Genomic DNA, 21,554 nt, shown 5'->3' with positions numbered 1-21,554 from the left:
CCTGCGTATTATACCTGATGTGGAGGCGTGCCAGATTCTAAATGCTAGAACAGCTATGGGTTTTCCAACGTCAGAAAGTACCAGTCAACAAATTGGTCCTCCGTGGTATAAATAAAAGGGAAGATGTGTCAACAAGAACCATTCTTTCCACGTGAGTCACTGGAGAGAGGTCTTATAGAAGGCTGGTGAGGCAGGGTCCAAGAAGTTGGTAAAGGTATTAGAGAAGCTGGAGAAGACCCTTAGAGAGCCCTGAATTTCCCTGATTCTTAATTATTCATCCTTCCCCATACTGTCTGTTTTTGCTCTATCCCAATTTTCAGTGATGAAGTAGCTTCCTCTCCAGGGAACCTGACCTTGGCCTGTCCCAGCTCATTTCTACCTGCTCACTTGCAGTGGATCAGTGTTTCCAAGTTTCTCATTTAACATCCCATGGTCTTGCTCTCATCCTGCCCTCCCAGAGCCTCGGCAACCAATCCCTCCATGCCTGCGCGACTGAGTTTTCCAGTCATGACCAAACTCATCCTCTCCTCACTCCCGCTCTCTGCAGCATGGCCTACTGCAGGTCGTTTTGCCCACGTGAGCAAGTGTCCACCCCTTTCCCAGAGATCTAACAAAATCATAGCTGTTTTCTTTGCCTCTGCTGTGGGATAAAGCTCAAGACTGATCCTGAAACTCCCGTCAGAACCACAGAGGCTATTGGGAAAGAGGCTGGAGTCAGGGGGGAGGCACAGATTCCAGGGGCAGATAGACCTGAGGTCACATGCTGCTCTAGTACTGATTCGAGCTCTGGCCAATCTAAGCCTTGATTTTGTCACATGTAAAGGAGGGAGAATAGGACCCACCCGATAGGGTTAAATACGGGAAGGCACGTAAAGCAGGATGGTGGTGCCTCGTGCCTGTGGGTTCCTTTCCCCGACCCCACGCCCATCTCCAGCCCTTACACTTCACACTGGTTCTTCTCTGTCAAATTCCCACACATCCCTCAAGACCCACCTCCTCATCCCTTTAGGGGTAAGGGCCTGCCATGGAGTGTACTTCCCGTGGAGTATTGTTTGAGTCTCTATTTCACTTTGTGACAGTCTCTGATCGCTCCGTTTCTCTGACTAGACAATAACTCCGGGTAGCGAGCCCTCCTCCACACTGGCGGCCTCCAGAATCATCAGCAGGCTCCGCCACGACTGACCTTGGAGCCATCACCTCAAGCACTGTGGCCCAGAGGGAATGCTAGCAGAGGCTGAGAGGCCAGACCTAATGCCAACTGTCTGCGACATGTGTTGGCATCACAGCCAGTCCGTGAAGGAACGGTCGGGGTGGCTGCCGTCCCTCCTCCTCATCAGGGAGCAGCGAGGCTCTCTCCTCCCCATCTGCCCACACAGAAAGCCTGGCAGCTCCCCAAACACACAGGTAGCCGTGCGAGAGGGCGGGCAGCAGTGGCCGGACTTGGGGAGGTAGAAGCCTGTAAATCAAAACTGTACTCTGTTCCTAACAATTTTTATTAAGACTGAGACCCCAGGGCACCTGGGTGGCTCAGAAGGTTAAGGGTCTGCCTTCGGCTCAGGTCATGATCTCCAGGTCCTGGAATTGAGCCCTAGGTCAGGCTCCAAACCCAACAGGGACTCTGCTTCTCCCTCTGCCTCTCCCCCTGCTTGTGCTCTTGCTTTCTCTCTGTCTCCCAAATGAATAAATATCACCTTAAAAAATAAAATAAAGAAAAGACTGAGACCCCCATTTATCTTTCAATCCTTGAAAACGGATCTGAATTCTTGCCCTGTAGCTCGGCTCTCTTTCCTTAGAGACCTAGAGCTGAAATAAACACATATAGTGGATGAATTGTACATCATTCATTCTGCTCAGAAGAGAAAAACCCCAAATTAGGAAAGTTGGACATGATTTTATTACCATCCACAAAAGCCCATATACTCCTGGGCAAAGAACTTCTCCGTCTAAAAAGATTCCCCCCAGCTTCCATCAAAATGCAAAAGAGTATGGGATTTGAGATATAATAAGCAGGACAATCCACCAGGCAGTCAAGTTCCACATAAGGACCCTTGGCATTTTCTCTTCAGCTGTACAAAACTAGAGCTGATATTATGTCTTTAGGAGCAATCTACAAAAGAATTCTACCCAAGTGTCTAACCATGAGGTGTAAATTATTCATGAAAAATGGAAATGTACTAGATAACAACACGTACATAACTAACTTAGCCTTCCCTCAGAGTCTGCAGATACATTTATTAATTAAACCTCACGGTAGTTAGTCCTGCAAAGCAGCGGCTTTGGAGGCAGAAAACGGAAATGTCTACTGCCCTCTTCTTTTCTGATTTCTTGAAGAGAAAACATAACCTGCGTCTGTTTGGCTCTCTGAGATTCTGATGCCCTCGCCACAGTGCACAGGGCATTCACGCTCATCATGCCGAGTAGCTGTGACCAACAGCGTCCACTGAATGCAAATAACACAATTTCAAGAAATTCATTTATTTTTTTTACTTGAAGGGATAGGGCAGGTTCCCATCTCCACACACCCATGTGCACGTGCACATGCACACGTGCATACACACACACACACACACTCTTACTCACTGCTGCTGTTCTCCACAAAATACTTGATGGGACAATTCTGCCTCATTTGAAGCTACCCAATCCATTCCTGAAATGGAACCCCTTCTGTAGTTAGAACATCGGCAACAAGTTAATGGTGGCTAAGCAGCTTCTGCAGTCTGGACTCTATTGCTGGGATAGATGTCTCTACCTGAGTACTAGCCATTGGGGCTGGATTTTGACATTTGCTGTCTGGGTCTTTCTGGAATGCAGTCTAGTTGGGCCCTAGCTGCTCTGCATAATTATCTGTCCCTGGGAACCAGCAAACAGGGAGGAAGAAGGACTCTGAGCTTCTGTATGTGGAGGCCAGTTACTACTCTGTGTTCAGCAGAGGAATTTCACAGAAGCCTCCTCCCCACCCCCAGCCCCTGCCAAGGCTTTGCAGAACCAAGATTTTTCTTATAAAAAAAAAAAATAATAATAAAAAACAGGCTCCAAATGGGTCAAGTGGTGAATAGTGGGGGATGTTTAATGCCTCCTACATTTATCCAAATATAGTCCTGACAGATGGCTTTGCATAAGAGATGTTCCATAAAACTCTTTGAGATTGAGAGTTTAAGTAAAACATGACCTTACCCTTCTAGATTTCTTGATTAGTACAGGCTAACTTATGTATCTGCAAATCCTTATACAAATAGTTTTATGCACAATTATTTGAGATAGAAGTAAAATCTGATGGTTGGAAGCTTTTTTTCTTCCCTCTCAAGTTATCTGTAGCAGGCCTGATAAAACATAACGTGAATCCTGCTGCATGTAATTATTTTATTTTCTTGATACAATATTGTTGCCATTGATTATCATATACAGTAAATTTATGCCAGGTAGGTGTGAAAAATGAGATTTTCTGGCTTATCAAATATTCTAATAAATAGAGGGTTATGTGTGTATATTATTAACTAATTTTCAATAAACTCTTCTCAGGTCAACTTTCTGTTGAATGGATTTAATCTCTGGGGGAGTGTTCAGAATATGTGACAAGACCTAGAGATCATAATTTTAAAACCTCAATCATCACTTTCTGTAGATGTGATTTTTTTTTTCACATCTTGCCAGAAATAGAATTTGTTTTCACAAGCTTTGAAAGTGCTTTCACATACTTTGAAAGTATGGGTGCTCCATAAAGAGTTTCCTAATAGTCAAGGGTAAGAATTTTTCTTCTCAGCACAGGCTCAGTTCCCAAAATGAATTAGATGGATAACTGTCCTCACTGTCCCCATAAGCCCTCACTGTAGAACATGGGCAATGACTATTCACTCCACATCTAGAGGGACTCTTTGGGGGGTCTTTGAGCTTTCATGGCTCTGAAGTGTCACTGAGGTAAGAAGGAGGAAGCCACACATCAGGGGTAAGCACACTGGAGACATCTGACCAATGAGTGCGTTCAACTGCGGTCCCTGAAGGGACTGAGTTCAAGTCCTTCGGGGGCGACTTCCTGTGGCTAACCCTTCATGTCAGCCCAAATTTCTTTTTCTGCCATGGGACATTTACTGGGATGGGTTTTGCCATAGTATGAAAGAGTTTGTCCGTTTATGTTGGGTTCAAAATAACACTCTCCACGTCAGGGGCAGAGGCAAGGGAGAGGAGACCTTTACCAGGGGCCACCGCTCAGTTTAGCTCTTGTTAAAATCCCTCACTGGTCTCCACAGACTCTCGTGCCTCAGATCTGTCTGCTCATTTTCCCCAGAGCTCTGTGCTGTCACTATCCTTCCTGAAGACCTTCATTGGCCCAATCAGGCAAAAGCGTCTGCCTTGGCATTGAAGGATCAGAGCCGGCTACAGCCAGCCCTGCACACTGAAGCCCTGACCGATCAGACTGTTGGATCTTGGCCTCGACTGTACACTTCCCTGCCCGCCTGAGTGTGGGAGCCTGCCCTCCTGTCTTTTGGGCAAAGATGCTCAGAGGAGCGCATGGGTGGAGTCCTTGAAGGACTCAGAGGCTGGAGAAAGCATGTCTACCTGCCGGGGTGCAGGGAGAGCCTCGCCACACAGACTGTATTTTAACTGGGCCTTCAAGGATGTTATTAGGTAAAATGAAGAAACTCTGTATATAGATGAACAGGCTGATACTTAAAATGTAGTTATTTGGAATTTATTTTCTCCCCTCAAGACAGATGTAGTTTTGAAATAAAAGCCAATAAAGCAATGACAGCACAGACTATTATAAGAATTCAAGTTACAGGAATTTCCATCTGTACTCGTTTTGTTAAATGAAATATCTTACAATATGAAAAAACTGGGTAACCCAGTATACTGAGCGATCTGTATGTCTTTTAATGTATCCTGAGATGAAATCTGTCCCACTATAGGCATCTAGAGCCTTACACATTCTGACCATCTGTGAGGCTGAAACTGACTGATTTATACGGTATTCTCATTTTCCTTTCTGATTTTCCTTGTTACCAAGCCATTTGTTGGCTGATGGGCAGAACTCAGAGTAAGGTCTAGGGCAGTGAGTCACACAGAACAAGCCCATGAGCCTGCTTCACTAGGACTAATGATGAATTCTTTCTGACTTCTTTTCTTCCTCCTTCTCATCTTCCGTGTATAGATACTGCTCGTCATTTTCAGTCTCCTCACTGGTTACGATCTCACACAGAATATTCACATGTGGTTACATATTACAATTAATATATATCTGCTAGAGGGTTCTAGGTGGGAGCCGGATACTACATCTCCGGCTTGAAGCCAGCCTCCGGCTCGGTTCATCTCCCTGGCTTCGGAGTGACCTTGGTTTGAGCTGAGACCCCTTTACACTGTGCTGCTCTTGGGTCTCACGTGCAAGATAGTTGTAATTGGGGAAAGAAGTCACCTTTGTGTATTTAGAATGATGAGAAAGGTGGTATAGCATGGTGATTAAGATGAAGGCTTCTGGAACCAAACTGCCTAGGATTCAGTTCCAGCAAGACCATTTGTTAGGTGCTTAACTTTGGCCAACTTAGTTAAATTCTGTTTCGGTTTTACCACCTATAAAATAGAGATGACCAAGGTTGTCCTCATGAGACTGCCGTAAGGAATAAGAAAGTCTCTCTGTACATAAATACCCTCTCTCATATAATATAAAACATTTGGTGTGATATATAATGTAGTATGTAATATGTCATATGAGAGAGAAACCAATAGAATAGTAGCAAGTCATTTGTAAATAATATAACTAGGTAATAGTAAAATTATTAAATACAATTTGTATATTAAGGTCCAAAGAAGTTATTGCTAGTAAACATGTTTATTATATTTTTGTTTCCATATCTATGTCCAGGGCCAAGCAATCAGAATAATTGTTTTACAGTTCCCCAAAGTATTTGGATTTTGTCTTCGTTGAATTTCAAGCTTCAAGTCTAAGTTCAGCTGAAACTTTCATTGCCGGTACCTCCAGGAAGCCGTGAGGATAGAATTTACAGCTCTGTGGCTTGTTCGTCTTGGCTCACCAGGGGCTGACATGTAAAGGAAACTGGACTGAGGATCTGTCTTGGGATGTTCTGGTCTAACTTCTGTTGTCTATGAATGACTTGGATCTAATTACACATACCTATGAGGTTTGTACTATTTGAACTGATAGTCTAAATTGATCCAATGAACTGAAAGACTGTCAAAACTCCAGCACGTTTTGTGTTAAAGACAGATCACTCCATGGAGGAAAAAGGAGGCAGAATGCTTAGCACACCCTGAGGTCTGAAATTCCTACCTCTACTTGCCAAGTCTGCTGGTGTCTGCCTTTCTATCATCCCAGACTCTGGGTCCAGCAGAACAACAGTGCGACCACAGGTCTGCAGGATCTCGGGGATAGAAGGGACTTCGGAGGTAACCTAACGCCAGGCTTCCTTTCACAAAGGAGGAAACTGAGACCTGCTGCATTTAAATGACACCTCGTTCACGCAGATATGATTCCATCTGAGTTTAAAGGGTGAAATTAACAAAAGGATAATTTGTCATGTCACAGTCATCAGCAATCTCTGACTTCAGGAGCTCTGGAAAGATTTCTAAGTTCTTTTGCAGCTGCTTTGCTCTTTGAAACTTGTTGAAATTACGTAAAACATATTACGCCTGAAAAATTTGTATTTATGACTATTTCTTTTTCTGTGGTTTTCACCCAGAGTTGCTAAAGGGTTTCTCCTCTTCATCACTTAAGTGCAATCCAGAAATTCTTACATCCGATAAACTGCAAAATGCAGGGTCTAGGATTCTCGAAGCTACGTCTGGTACCTCTTTAATAATATTTCTTTAAGTGTAATTGAAGTTAAACCTGCTAGTTCCTTTATCAACTGTAGTCTGCTCTAAAATGAGATATTTTAGCTTTTGCGTGTCCCACGATCCCTCCTCCTGCTTCCCTACACACAAACCTACACATACATGCCCACAAACTCTCCAATTATTTTTCCACCAAAGGGAACCCCAAAAATCATTAGGCTGGAAGAAATATTTATGATATGTGATTAAATATTTATCATAATAGTGGAATTTATCCTCAAACTCCAAAGTACTCCTTTATTTTGACTTCCTTTCCATTCTTAGGAAAGATTTCTCAGTATTAGAAGTGCTTGACTTGCTGGGCGCCCAAGTGGCGCAGTCAGTCACATGTCCGACTCTTGGTTTCAGCTCAGGTCCTCATTTCAGGATCCTGAGACTGAGCCCCATGTCGGGCTCCACACTCAGCATGGAGTCTGCTAAAGTTGGTCTCTCCCTCTGCCCCTCCCTGCTGTGCACTTGCTCCCACAGGCAATCTTCCTCTCTCTCTCCCTCTCTAAAATAAATAAAGGTGTCCCTAACTTGCCATCATAATGAATACTACTATGTTATAGTTGTCCTCTTATGAAAGGACTTTATCACCAAAATTCTGTCAAGAAACCACAAAAATGTGGTTCAAGAAGACAGGACTTACATATAAATATCCAAATATCTAGCTTCCTCATAACGAACGAGCAAATGAAAGGGGTGCTTTGAACCTAGTAATGGAAGGATGCAAACTTTTTCTCTCTCTTCCATCCCATCATTTCTTTTGACTATTCCCAGCTAAGAAATGTATTTGCTATTCTTTGTTCTATCTGTTTGGAGGCTGAGTTGGCTTTCCTTAGAGGTAACCTGGCATTTTTGAGGTGGCAGGTGAAGAGCTAAAGAATTAGCAACAGTTTATATCTGCCTCTGAGAGCACATGTGGGATTGCCCTCCCCCCTCCTCCTTCTTTCCTCCTTCATCACAATTCAGAGGACACGGTCAGAACTATCAGGGGGTTTCACTAGTATTCCTTCATTCAAGTGCACTCACACTCGTCTTTCCAGGGATGAAACCTACGGCCCTGGAATCACTTATTCACTTGAATGTAGAAAGTATGAATCAGCCTTTCCCTCCTGTAGAAGGCAGCGTGGAACCTACCACTGATGCCTCGACATGATCTCTCCCAATTTCTCCCATTAGCTCGGATCTTCCCTCCTGCTCACTCCTATGTCTCTATCTTTTACCAGTAAAGTTGATAAGAAAAAAAAATTAAGCTAAAAACAAAGCCAAAACCATTGCTCTTGTATGAAGGGCAAGCATGCGTAATAATGCGTTTCTCTAGGCGAGCTCGGGCGGGTCGACGCTCACCCATCTTCATGCGCAGCTCCTGTGCTGGGGCACAAGGCTGCGAGCTGGCTGGCTGGGGTTCGGGGTACAGTCAGCCTGTGATTACAGAGTGGAGAACGGCCAATTGGTTCTCACTGAGAAACAGGACATCCATGGTCTTCCTGGCACATGCGGTAAACCAACAGAGTTAAACAGCCCTACTCAGTTATATCCAGCCTTTGTGAACTCAGCGCCCCGCACTCCTCTTCCAGCACGCCTTGGCTCTTACGCCAGAATCTGGACCAATTGTGAAGTGGGAACCACTGACTTTGGGGGCACAAGCGACCAAGGTGAGATGTTGACAAGCATCATTCAGACCTTAAATTTGACACGAAGGCAAAAGGGGAGACTTCTAAGAGGAGAATTTTCTTTTTCCTCCCCAACAGAGATCACGGGGTCTGAATGAACTGAATCGAAATAGAGCCAGTTTTCAAGCACCCACGGGCGAGCTTTTACGATTTTTCTCTGGCAATTCACAAACCACTGGATACGTAAATGCTGTACTAAAAGGAATTGAAGCCTGTCAGGTTAATTACACAATATTAGGTACGAAAACAAACAGTGCAACACAAAACATAGCTACATCATTATTTGCAGTAAATGTTAACTCTAAATAAGTGCAACCTGTCCATAAATGCTTGCTATAAACTAATTAAAAAAATAAAATTTGATGGATAAACATGAAAAAAAAATTCTCACTGAGAATTTTTTTTTTAAATATCAGCACTCATTTAGAGTTTGGGATTTGTGAAAGAAAGCTTTAAAAGGAGCAAACCTGATTGGCTGTGGCTGTTGCTGCGAAGGGGACACTTGTTGCAGGAGTTGTTGCTGCAGAGACAGTGGCTGACGTAGCGCTGTGCATCATGGGTACTTTCAGGAGGGGAACCATGGGAGCAATGAACAGGAGGGTGTAGCATTATGGTAATAGAAGTGGTATTTTGGCATGGTGAATATCAGAGCAGCAAGCCATCATGGGTTAAACCAGCAGATGGCATGCAATCACAATGCAAAGCAAGGAAGCATGGGAGAGAAATAAAAAAGGGAAAATAGCTTATTACAAGTACAATTAAAGGAAGTTTTAAAACATAATCAGTGATTCCCAGAAAGGCCAAAGCAGACTACTTTGGTTGATGTATTTATTGACATTTTTACTTATGACAATTTATCATTCCCAATTTGGAGCCTACGGTTGTAGGTACTAATAGGTTTCTTCCAAAAATGTGAACTGTAACGTCCAAAGAAGTAAGACTATGGGATACTCGGCTTTTGTCATTCTAAAACATCCAAGGCTCAACACGTAGGCCTAATTTGGGGTAGGATGGTCTCTGGAATTAACTGCGGTTCAACTGAACAGTTTGTCAATTAGGGACTGCTTTTTTTGAACTGAAATTGCTGGAGGTTGGGGTTTATCCTGGATTAATAAACAGTAGAGCAAAAATCGTGGCCTTGACATAAATTCTAACGTAGTTACTGCGAAATAGCCAGGCAAATTTGGCCGATGTTTATTTCTCTGTATTCTAAATGGAACGCATCCATACGTCCTAAAGACAGAATTTTGTACCAAGGCACTGGATGTGTAGAGATAATGATATGGTATTAAAATTTAACATCTAAGGGGGGGGGGCTAAGGTCCAAATAATCACCACAAATAAATTGACACTTATAATTAAAAAGGATGCTAAAACAAGGCAATTCAGACAGTTGTTTTCAAAATACATCCATTTATAATTTTTAAAAATAAATACTTCTGGGAAACTCTGATAACTCTAACACACAGCAAAGAGGAGATAAAGGCACACCACTATGAAACTTTAAAACATTGATGAAATTAGCCTGCCTTTCTGATAAAGTCAGCTTTTTATTTCCTCTTACACTAAACCGTATAAACTCTAAAGAGAAACAAAATACAGATCATTAAAAAGCAGTACTTGTGGTTTTATGTCTGGCAGTGGCTGTTCTAGCACAGTGGTTATTCTGGTCACATTAAAACGATTATTTTCTTAAATAATACAAAGGTACATCTTAAAAAAAAAACCTATACATTAACTCTAAAGCCAAATAAAGCCTTCAGGGCTACCATCGCCTAAAGCATTTCTACCATCTCTGAAATAAATTTCAAGCAAGTGAAGGTACTGTACATAATAGAAAAATACAAATAAAAAAAGGTTGAAACCTACCAATACTGGTAGCGGGAGTCATGCACAAAACTGACCCTGCGTGTCATGCAATGGCAGGTGGAAAAAGTGAATAAAGGGAAAGAAACAGGTTAGCGGTTTAGAGTTAACATTCAAAGTGAGATTGAAGCACAACCAGAAATCAGTAGGGTTAGTTAACACAGTCCTTAGAGTTATTCACGTTTTTAGTATAGAGACAAATATCTCTGACTTGTTGGAAGCCAATATTACTCAAAGCTCACTCCTTCGATACTTTTCACTCTTTTTACTTGGCTCCGTCAACATGATTCTTCTAAAGAATGGCATGTGACAATGTCGAGAGTGTCCTTCCTCTAAGACCTCCAAGTATTGTACAGACCTCATTGAGGTAAACCTCCAAGGTAGGAAGTAGGTATTTTACAGATGAAAAATCTGAGGCACAGTAACTACTCCAAGGTCATGCATAGTGGGGACCGAGGGTAAGGCTGGAATTCTACTCCTAAATCCAGATCAGGGTTTGTATTCGTTGGATTACACTGACCTTATTGCATTAAACGTGGTGTGTTTGCTTGTTTGGTTGTTTCGTGTTAAAAAACGATGTGAAAATCAAAACAGTAGCTAAGACTCTCTATCCTCTAAATCAAAGCCTCACGGGTCAGGTGACTTTTAGATGATTGCCTGGAAGCCCTACAGCACAGGGAGGGAGACTGATGTTCTTGTGACAGAATGACCCGGCTGTGTTCATGATCTGTTTTCATCACAATAAAGGAGACTAAAGAGCGTAGAGGCAAAACCATGCAGAGCTGGGGCAGACTTAGGACCGGGCCTAGCGACTGTGTCATGGTGGCTATTAGGTGAACCCTGAGGGAGATCTTTGGCAAAACTCCTGGAAAATCTCAGGTTGGTGTCCAAGTGGCATGGGGAGGGAGGAAGATTTCAATCCCTCCAGCGGGATAGCTGCCTTCCCTGTGGTGGCCATATTAATGTACTTGAATCTGAAAACTCTGACCCTGAAGAGAAATGTTATGTGGTAAAGCACTGAAAAACTGAATTATCTACTTCCGGTTCAGTTCCTTAGGCTAAAAATCAAAGTATGCTGAGGATTACATACCTGAAGATGGGGTATCATGGAGGTGACAGAGGATTTGTTTTTAATGAATGAATGAAAAGTCTCTGTAACAAATGGGTGAACCCGCTTAGGGTTTTAGAACTGCCCTCTGAGATACCAGGTGAAGAATGTGAGAGGCATAGACCTGTGTTCTCTCTGCCGCACTGTCCACACCTGAGGGATACTTTCTGCCTGATCTGTATTTGGGTCAGGCTAAGTTAACCAGTCAGGGACAGAGGCTATTTAACTGGGTTATTAATGGATTCTTCAGCAAACGTGTGCTAATGAATCCTTTACACACACACACACACACACACACACACACTCCTCAAAATCCTTCTCTTTCTCCAGCCCTATCTTTCTAATCTTCATAAACAAACTTCTGGACAGTTGCCTGCTCATAAATTTTCACTTCCCTGACCCACATGCTCTTCAATCTTCTCCAAGTTGACTTCCGTATTCAGGTCTCCTCCAACTGCCAATGTCCTCAAGAACTCCCTCTATCTGCAGTCAGTAGGATCTCTTCCATCTTCATCTAACGCGAATTTGGTAACATTTAGCACTTGGCCACTCCCTCCATAGTAAACCACTCTTTCCCCTTGGATTTTCTAATACCATCCCACCCCGTCCTCCCCTCCCACATACACAGACACACAGTCTACATCTTACATGCTGGAGTTTTTCAGGACTCAGTTCTGGTTCCTTTTCATCTACTCTGTGCTTTTTCTGGGTATGTCATTCAATCCAGCATTTAAATACTATCTATAAGCTCAAGGCTTCCAAATTTATGCATCTACCTTCCCTCTTGAAGTTCCCTGCTCCGGCTCACCAATAAGCCAAAGCAATCCTCTTTTGAAAATGAATCTTATATTGGTCTGTCTGTACATCTCTACTGCCACTCTTCAGGTCCTGATCGCCATTATCTCTAGGCTGGGCCATGTCATGATGTCCTAACTGGTCTTCCTGCTCGCATTCCCGTCCCCTGCCTAATCTGCTCCACTCTTCACCTTTCTAAATACAGGTCTGTTCACTTCTGTGCTGGAAATGATTGACTGCTTTTTCATTGCCTTTAGGATAAAGACCCCCTATGGTTCACTCTCTATCTCCCCAGCTCCATTCCATACCCTTCTCTGAGGGCGGGCACCGTGACCCAGGCAGATTAGCCTTTCATTTCTTTGAACTGAACACATCACACTTTTGTCCTACTTTTGGGCTTCCCACAAGCTGTCCCCTGTGCCTGGAATAATCTTCGTCCCACTCTTTTCATCTTCCTGGTCTCAAGGTATGTATCAATTCTTTATAAAACCATTCCATTGTTCTTTTACCTATCTCCATCTGCCATTTATATCAGTTTATTATTTTCAAGCTTACTGAACTCTACTCTTCCAGTCGTTGGCCTTATAAAGCATTTAAGTTATATATTTATACTGACATTTATTGGACCTCTCTCTTCCTCTCCTGTCAACTCTGGGAGGGCAGGACTCATGTCAGTCTAGGTTTCAGGGGTCCAGATTGACAGGGGATCAATCAGTTGAGTGAGGGTCCTTAGTCATCAGTGAGTGTAATGGGAGCACTTGGTTCCTAAAATGTATGAAAGTGCCCACCTTGTCAGTGACTTCATTTTAAAGAAAACCGTGGCTGGGTTCAAAGTCATCCCTATACAAATTCTGCTATTCTCTTGCATTCCAGTGTGTGTGTGTGTGTGGGGGGGGTGGTTCTTTTCTGTGTCATGGCTGCTAATGTCCCTAGGTTGCAAACCAGCACCACCAGCCTCTGTAGCCACGCTGACCTGGAACTGAACAAGTGACTTTAGCTTCAGTTCAGGATGTGGTTGAAATGCTTGACCAAATTCATGTGATGAGCCCCTCACCCACCGTGGTCTGAAAGTGATAAAAATATTAGAAATGCATAGCTTTGGCTGTGCATGGCTGTCTGACTCAGTGTCAGATTCTGCTCCCTGTCTTTTCTGCTCTGCACCCTCTTCCTACTCCTTCAGGATTTCGCTCTGCAGCTAAAATGAACAGCTTGCAATCCCTCAAATACGTTCTGCCTAACCTAGGCTCTCTCCCACCGGCCTGGGATGCTTTTCTGCCACTGCTAAAATCTTCCTTTCAAAGTCCTAAGCAAATTTCTTCTCCTTTGAACAGTTGCTTCCTTCTCAGTTTCCCTTGTCCCCACCACCCACTGCACCTGTTGATGGCCTGAACACTCTGCTTTTCTCTGCACTCTCAAATAGCTTTGCAAGTGCCCCAAGGGGCCCTTAACGCTCAGCACTATATTGGTTTTTCCTAGTTCTGAACTCCTTTGTATTCTCATTACTGGATCTGGAACTCAGAACTTACTCTGTGCTCAGGAACTGTTTGCCCAATTAAGGGGGGGCATAAATTTTGCTATCTTTGTACAGGTCCAGTTTCCGCCAAACACGGACAAATCTTTCACCAAGGTGTGTGATAGAAAACCTTATGTACCCTTACGATTTCAGATCATTAGGCAATAATTATACTAATGTTTTTCCTTGTTTTACTTATGCTGTGCACACAAGATAATGAAATCAATCAAAGAGGGACTCAGTGGGTCTTTCTGTTCTGAGCAGCTGAAGCATTCCATTAAGGCACTAATTCTATCCACAGAAACTTCTCAAGTGTTCTCTGCTGCGGTTGCACAAATATTTCAACTCTAGAATCTATGAGTCAGGATTCTTTGCATATTTCCATGCATTATGTATTCACCCTGCAGCACAGACACACGGCCTCAGTTTTTCCATCTGCAAAATGCAAATAGTCATGCCTGCCACTGGCAGAACTATCTTGAAGAATAATGAGACAATGCCTATAAGAACACTTACAGTAACATGATAAACCTGTCAGAGAAATGCCGAGAATTATTACCCTGCTGTTTTTGTGAGTGTGTGTGGTTTCTGCCACTGGCCTAATGCAGCGAAGAGAAAGTATTAACTCCTAGATTAAAATAATCCCTATCAAAAAAGGAGACAAGGAAAAGTCTCACCCACTACAAACGTGCTAGGGCATCAGCCAAGGTGATAATTATATAAGCATAGTTTTGGAGAAGAATCCCATATTTTGAACAGTGTTTCATATTCCTATCTCCACATCCCGGAGGCTGAATTCCTAAAATCCAAATTCACATGGTGTCAATGTATGATATCGTATATCATATATGATATCATATAATATCATATGATAGCAAAACTCCACTGTGTGGAAGAGATGGCAGGTGGACTGACTGTGATGCTCACGTTACACGGTCTGCAAATACTGACCCATTATGTCATACACCTGCAACGAATTCAGTGTGATATACTAATTATACCTCAGGGCAAAAAAAAAAGAAAGAAAAATTAGGAATCTTAAAAAAAACAACCCCCAGATTTTCATTATGAATGGCCTTTTAGTAAAGGGTAACCTCCAGGAGTATGTAAGATGCTCTGCGTTTCATATATATGATCATTGTTGATAGAAAGTACTTACAGAAAAATCAAACTCTGTCAGTTTAAAAATAATGGGCCCATCTTCTACCAAATTGCAAAAATGATTTTTGAACATTGTTACTTAATTTACAGAGATTAAGACAACAGTGATTAACAATGAATGATTATAGTCATTACTGTTTTAAAATTGAGTTGAAAATGTGGTTTATGAGTAAGAAAACCCAAAATAAAACTATAGCCAAAACAAACACTGAGATTTCTGTTGGGGATTTAAATGGGGGAACGATTATGCTAACTTTCTTTTGATTAAATTGTTTTCTCTTTCATCATTTAAGAAAAACATGGGAAAACTTCTTAGAAGCTGAAATACCATTTCAAAGCATGAGAGCCATATAGCTGTTTACTATGATACTGATATCATGTTACAGATGGAAACACTTGTAATTCACGGAACGAAGTAGGCTAGAACCCACTTTTGGGCTCCCAAAGTCCACACAACCCTGGGCTGCCGGACACACTGGGACAGTTTTTAAAGGATCCAGCAGGGGGCGGAAGTGCACAACCACAGCAGCCCATACAGCCCCCCAGGTCCTAGATACAATCATTTCATCAACAATAATCAGGTCATTGCATAAGGGATGTTTATCCATTCTTGCTTTGGAAGTCTTTAAATGGTTTCCGGGTGAAAGATTTTTAAATGAGGATTCCTGCAGTGATTTAACAGAGCTGTCATTATTGGACTGAAGTGTTAAAAACGAGTTAGAGGCCTTCAGACTTTCACACAACTTAGGTCCAAGGTTTCAAAGGCATTGCCAGGAAATGGTAGTGAAACTGCTACCCAATCTCCAGAAACACATTTGTCCTTTTATGCTTTACCCCTCGGTACATTCTTCCCACATTCTTTTCTCCTACGATACCTAGTGACGAGGTCTATGAAGTAAGACACTTAAGGAAATCATAGAAGACCTCGAGGTAACTTAACCCACTAGAAATTATTTTACAAACATGTTATATCCAGTGGATTACAAGTACAAGTCCTGCGGTGCTATAAACCTGCTCTGAAATGTCACTGGCTAAGGCTGTAATCCACCAAGAGGGAAGCCCCAGTTAGGCACTGACACAGAGTCTCACCCTACAGGTCTGTAAGTCTCCTTAAGAGAAGAGCAGAAGTGAAATATGAAAACTAAACACTAAGAACAATTTGCTTACATGACTTATATGTTTACTATAATAAATATCATTAATAGGTTTATGACTGTTTTCAAAGTGTAGCTTTTATACAAAAAACACCACAGAAATATTTCTTCTACTCCCTCCTACGTTAATTCCTAATAGGCTACAGGATTTAAAGAGAAGGATAATAGACCTGAAAACTCCAACCATGTGGATTAGGACCAACAAGCTCTTTGTGATAAAATTATTGTTCATCTGTATTTACCTTTGAGTCACTCCCATGGGATGACAATTTGGACTTCAAAAGTAAGTACTGAATGGACAGTCTCCTCACAAAAGCCTAAGTCATTCTCTGGTTCTTTATTTTTTGAATACTAGGAAATTTTATTTATTTTGAGGCTATCATCCTGCTTCTCACGCAGACCAAGGAAGTCAAAATCATGATCCATTTAAGGTGACTCTGTGTTTGTATATGGTGTACGTAGGTCTGTGGTCAGGGAGGTGGGTAAAAAATGGGGGAGGGCTGCCATGCATTATGCTTTTGTTTCTTCACTTCTATCTGCTGGTTTATAAGTCTGCCAAGCTCTACGGAGGACTCTGTGATGCCACGTGTGGAAGCTGGGTAGTGCCATGTCATGGGACGTTGGCTGGACTGGTCACAGGGACACTAGGTGCCAGCTCTTTGTGCCACCTTGGGAAGTCACCTCCCACTTAGGGGGCCTCAGTTTTGTCATCTGTAAAACAATCGCCTGCCTGAGGAGATCATGAAGAATCCTGTAAGCTTCGAGATTCTGTGATTAACAGAATTCATCTCTTAGTGGAATGATGCAGTTAATGGACCTTAGCAGTTACTGTTATCAGGCATTGGCTTAGAAACCGAGGATACGAGCTCTATCTACTTGTGCGCTTGGTGAAGTTGAGAAGGATGGCAAAAGAGAGAGGATGAATGTCAAATATGAGTAGAGGATTGCTTTAATTTGAATAGCCTTGTCTTTTTTTTTTTTTCTTTTAGTGCTCGGAACAGGAATAGGAAAAAAAAAAAACAGGTTAGTACTTACTGGAATTACTATTTTTAGGTCATTCAGGGTTAAAGACAAATCTCAATGGTCACACAGAAAAGGTCTTGTTGACATAAACGATTTTACACAGCGTGTGTAAATGCGAGAAACCAAAAGGCCTCCCTGCTCTCTGCCTCTCACGGGTTCGGTCTGTCACTGGACCCTACAAAATATTTGGCTGTAGGAGCCTAGCAGCCTTTCGCTCTCATTCCGAGCACAGTACATCTAGCTCGAGAGCTCAGGACAATGACGAGTCTCAGGCTGCGCTGACTGTACCTTTCCAAGCAAACTAGATGCCACCGAACAGCTTCAAGGAATGAGAAGGAAGCACATGACCGGAAGGGCACACGGACGCGGACTTGGAACCGTCGGGGCACGCACCTGTCGGGATAAACGCCGCGTGCTGCTGCAGCTGCGCACTGGTGAGAGCCTGCTGGTAGTGCACGACGCTGGGACTGAAGACCGTGCTGGCGCCGTTGCTTTTTTCAAGTGCTTGTCTCTTTGGTAAGGGATGAAGAGCACCAGGAGGAAAGGCCTATAGGCAGAGAATGGGATAAGACATGTATAACTCAAAGTAACCACACCTCCAGGGTCCGCAGAGATCAACTACGACATTCTTTTTCAAAATGACAGCTAAGGAGATGCCTCTGCCATGCGCCTTAATTTAAACAGCGGCAATGTCGGGTGCGTGAGGATTCGTTCTTTGAGAGCGAAAGCATGATTTCTGTAACCCAAAACGGTGGCATCTCAACTAAGGAAAAGAAAAACTATCAAGCAACACCAACAAAATAAATAAATAAATAAAGGAAAAAAAATTTTAAAAATGTTTTCAGCTTTTAAAATGAGTTAAACTACTCTAAGGGGTGGGGGGAGAAGCATTTGTGTTATCACTAATACCTATTCTCTTCGGTAACTAAATAGCAATTGCTTGGATTTAGAGGTTAATAAGAATTATAAGGAGCATTTTCCGAGGCAAGTGATTTAAATTTGCTTCACTCTTTTGCAAAAGGTATTAAAATTTGTTAGGATTAATTTACTTCACGTATTACATATGAAAATGAGATGGCTAAACACCTGATTGAATTTTCTCCATTAATTAATAATAATGATTGTCTGCAACCAATTTTACAAGTAATACAAATCTCAGATGGTTCTCTGAAAAGCTACATGCAAAGCGAAAGGTGAAAGGTCAAAGTACCAGGTCTACAGATGCTTCGAGAGGTCGCTTCATTGCTTTGGCAGTCGACTGAGTCTTTTAATAACAGGCAGCGAGCACATGATGGCAGTGGGCCAATGGGATTCAAGCGAATTAACATACAGGTAAACAGCAAGCAGAGGTGCATCATGGGAACGGCATTGCATTGTGGATAGGTGAGAAGGAAAAAAATATTCTGAATGCAATATACAACGTACAAAACACTAGGCATGCACAACAACAAAAATGTTCTCTAAAGAAATGAATATTACACCTTAAATTAGTATCGAAGCAAAAATGCATCTACTATACCTTAGTTAAAAGCATATAAGAGAGTAAAATATAGATGTTTGAAATTCAGGAAAGTTAATTAAAACAGCAGGTTGCATACACACCATAAGCATTTTTTATATTGCTTCAGAAAAAAATGCAAAACTTTCGAGGGCCATAGGACTGAAGAACTTCTGATAAGTTAGTTTTCGAATGTAAAGTACTGAATGCGCTAAGTATAAGATCTGAGTCAAAAATAAAAGATATTATTTTCAAATTTTGTAAAAATAATTTTTAATGAAGACCTAGCCTAACAAAATGAAGTGGCAAACTGAGACAAAAAATTCAGGCAAAAAAATATTCAAACACAAGATTACTGAGGCAAAACTGTTTGAGTTTGGATCTTAATTTTTTGTCTGAATCATGTGGGTAATTGTCTCAATTCTTCTCTTCAGTCTGCTAGCATGAATCTGGCAATGAGGGAGCAGGTTCCAAACTTGAGTTTTGAAATTGAGTAGTAAGTTTCTCAAATTTCCCATTCTCGATCCATTGTACTATTTCTACCGACTAACTTATCATCCATTCTGTTTTCCACTACATTTGAAATTATAATTCAATTTATCTCAATCAACTTACCGGATTACATTAAGAAAATACCATTGAAAAAGGTATTTTGTGTTCTCGGTTATCAGAATCATTTATACTTAATAATTCTGTGTGTACTTTGAGTTATAATCAGTGACCAACCCAGTTAATGAGAAGTGGAACTCTTGGCTAGAACAACAGCTAAAAATAGCAAATAGCTAAAAAAAAAAAAAAAATAATAAAATAAAAAAGTAGCAAAGAACTGCTTGAAATATTAGACGGAAAATAATATTTTTATAACCATACTTTGGGGCAGATAGTCTCATTTAAACAGCTGAAATAATAACAAAGATTGATTGAATCTTCACCACAATGAAACAATTTTCCTAATCCTTGATTATTGCTGTAAAAGATGGAAAAATTTTATGATGGAATTCTGTGAAAAAAAAAAAAATCAAAGGAATAGCTCCAATGCAAATAAAAAATGAAATACCCCTTTTCTATGTGTAGCACAATAGGTAAATCCCTAAGGTTTGTGTAATCAATACAAATTGTGATATTCTAAGGTTCTGAGTTGGAACTACAGCATTTGACATAAAATGGGACAGTACTGAACTCTCAAAATGGGAAACGATGACATTTTCCTTTGCAAATCAAGGGCTTTTCATCATCATTTGATGATTCAGGATCAAAAGTACAGAGCTGACAGGAGGTAAGTTAATAATGGGGGGCAGGGTGGGTAGGAATAAAGTGGGTAGGGAAAGGATTGAAGGCAGAGAAGAGATTTAGAACAGCCAACAGAGAAAAGTTTTGGAAGCAGTCTTGAGAGAAGCCATCAACTAATATGAAATCAGTGTTCTGAGAGTAGGATCACAACATTTTTAAAACCCAGAGAGCTCCACAATAAGAAAGCTTAGTTGTACCTGATAGTCTTTCTTCAGATATAAGTTCCCCATTACGAGACTCCCATGACCCCATGTTCATTTAAAATCTTTGGTTGCTGTAGAGCTTTTAGATTGCTAAAGAATGCAGTTCTTTAAGCTTAAATTAATCTGTGCTAACTACATAAGACTGGGCAGCCTGTTCTCCCAGAGTGCACTGAGAACACCAACCCAGAATCATTTTGGCCTCAACCTTCTAGAACTCAGTTCTCTTCTCTTTTCCAGTTCTGGGGAGTTTGAGAGCCAAAGCTACTGTTGGGTTGATTTTGTCTGCTGTGCTAACTGGAAGATTATGTCTCCAAAGGCTGGTATTGATGAACAAAATTTCAATTTAACAAAGCATCACTTAATGAAGTCTCTGAGTAGGAAAAGAAATATTAAATATTTCTCCCTAGAATATTCACCTGGAAGGTTAATATTTTTTTTTTCTGATCTTAGGTTGATGAAACTTAATGTCCACAGAAATTAGAATAATCTAGAAATGTGAAAAAACTGAGAGCTTTCAGCTGAGCTGGACGGCAACGGCATCTCCTTTCTCCCACTGCGTACTGTGGGTTATGTTTACTAGATGCATATGTCAGGTCTTTTCAAGGAAACGCTAAGGTTCTGGAGGGTTGAATATACCTATCAGTATCTTGCACACCTCATGCTTTAAAGCACATGTGTAGAGTGTATTTTTCAAAAAATCTGGGTGGATTAATAATCGCATTATAATATGGTTTTGGGGCGTCTGGGTGGCTCAGTGGGCTTAGTCTCTGCCTTCGGCTCAGGTCATGATCTCAGGGTCCTGGAATCACGCCCCACACCAGGCTCTCTGCTCGGCAGGGAGCCTGCTTCCTTCTCTGCCTACTTGCAATCTCTCTGTCAAGTAAACAAATAAAATCTTTAAAAAGATGATTAAAAAATATGGTTTTGTAGTACACAGACATTCTGATCTAGCAGATATATTTGGCATTGGTTTAGCTACACTGAAAGGTCCTCAGGCTCAGACTAGACCCGAAAAATCACCGAGCCTGGTGGGTCTTGGGAGCTTCCGTAGGTACCTAAGCAGAGAAAGAGGTTCTCTTTAGTTGAGCCTCTACTCTGTGTCAGTCACATGACATTCATTCTTGCTGGCCTCACCAACATTTTGGATCCCCTTCCCTCTCTGCACCCCCTGAAGTTTTATGTACAAGCAGACAGGTTTTCCTTTCTCTGAGTCAAAGGACAATCCAATTGCAAGTCAAGGCGTGCCAATCAAGGGCCCATGCTGGGCATTAGAGGCAAAGACCAAATCTGAGAAGTCAGAAAACCCTGACGACAGTGATCAGAGCTGCCATTTTGATGTGGAAGAAAGGGATGTGGACACATAGGATGGAATTCAAAATTCCTTTATATGTTTTCTTGGACAGTTGAAATTTCTCTAGCTGATGGCAGCTGGTCCTGTTTCC

At 41.8% G+C, this 21,554-nt stretch overlaps 1 protein-coding gene across 8 annotated transcripts in view; it reads right to left on the bottom strand.

Annotated features, from left to right (window-relative positions):
- The window catches only part of MBNL2 (muscleblind like splicing regulator 2), a 158,508-nt gene that overhangs the window by 16,217 nt on the left and 120,737 nt on the right, over nt 1-21,554 (bottom strand). Inside the window, exons 6-9 of one of the 8 annotated variants that reach the window (XM_047720261.1) lie at nt 18,332-18,385; nt 17,515-17,668; nt 10,371-10,406; nt 8,969-9,063 (exon numbers count right to left, since the gene is read on the bottom strand). In XM_047720261.1, the coding sequence (XP_047576217.1) occupies nt 8,969-9,063; nt 10,371-10,406; nt 17,515-17,668; nt 18,332-18,385 (339 nt within the window). The remainder of the gene's footprint in view (nt 1-8,968; nt 9,064-10,370; nt 10,407-17,514; nt 17,669-18,331; nt 18,386-21,554) is intronic. The other 7 variants (XM_047720260.1, XM_047720264.1, XM_047720265.1 and 4 more) reach the window with 7 other exon arrangements.

The sequence above is a fragment of the Lutra lutra genome, chromosome 3 (assembly GCF_902655055.1).
Source record: "Lutra lutra chromosome 3, mLutLut1.2, whole genome shotgun sequence".
In the NCBI taxonomy this organism is placed as follows: domain Eukaryota; kingdom Metazoa; phylum Chordata; class Mammalia; order Carnivora; family Mustelidae; genus Lutra; species Lutra lutra.
Note: the sequence above shows the minus strand (reverse complement) of the source record. Positions and strands in the feature narration are given on the sequence as shown.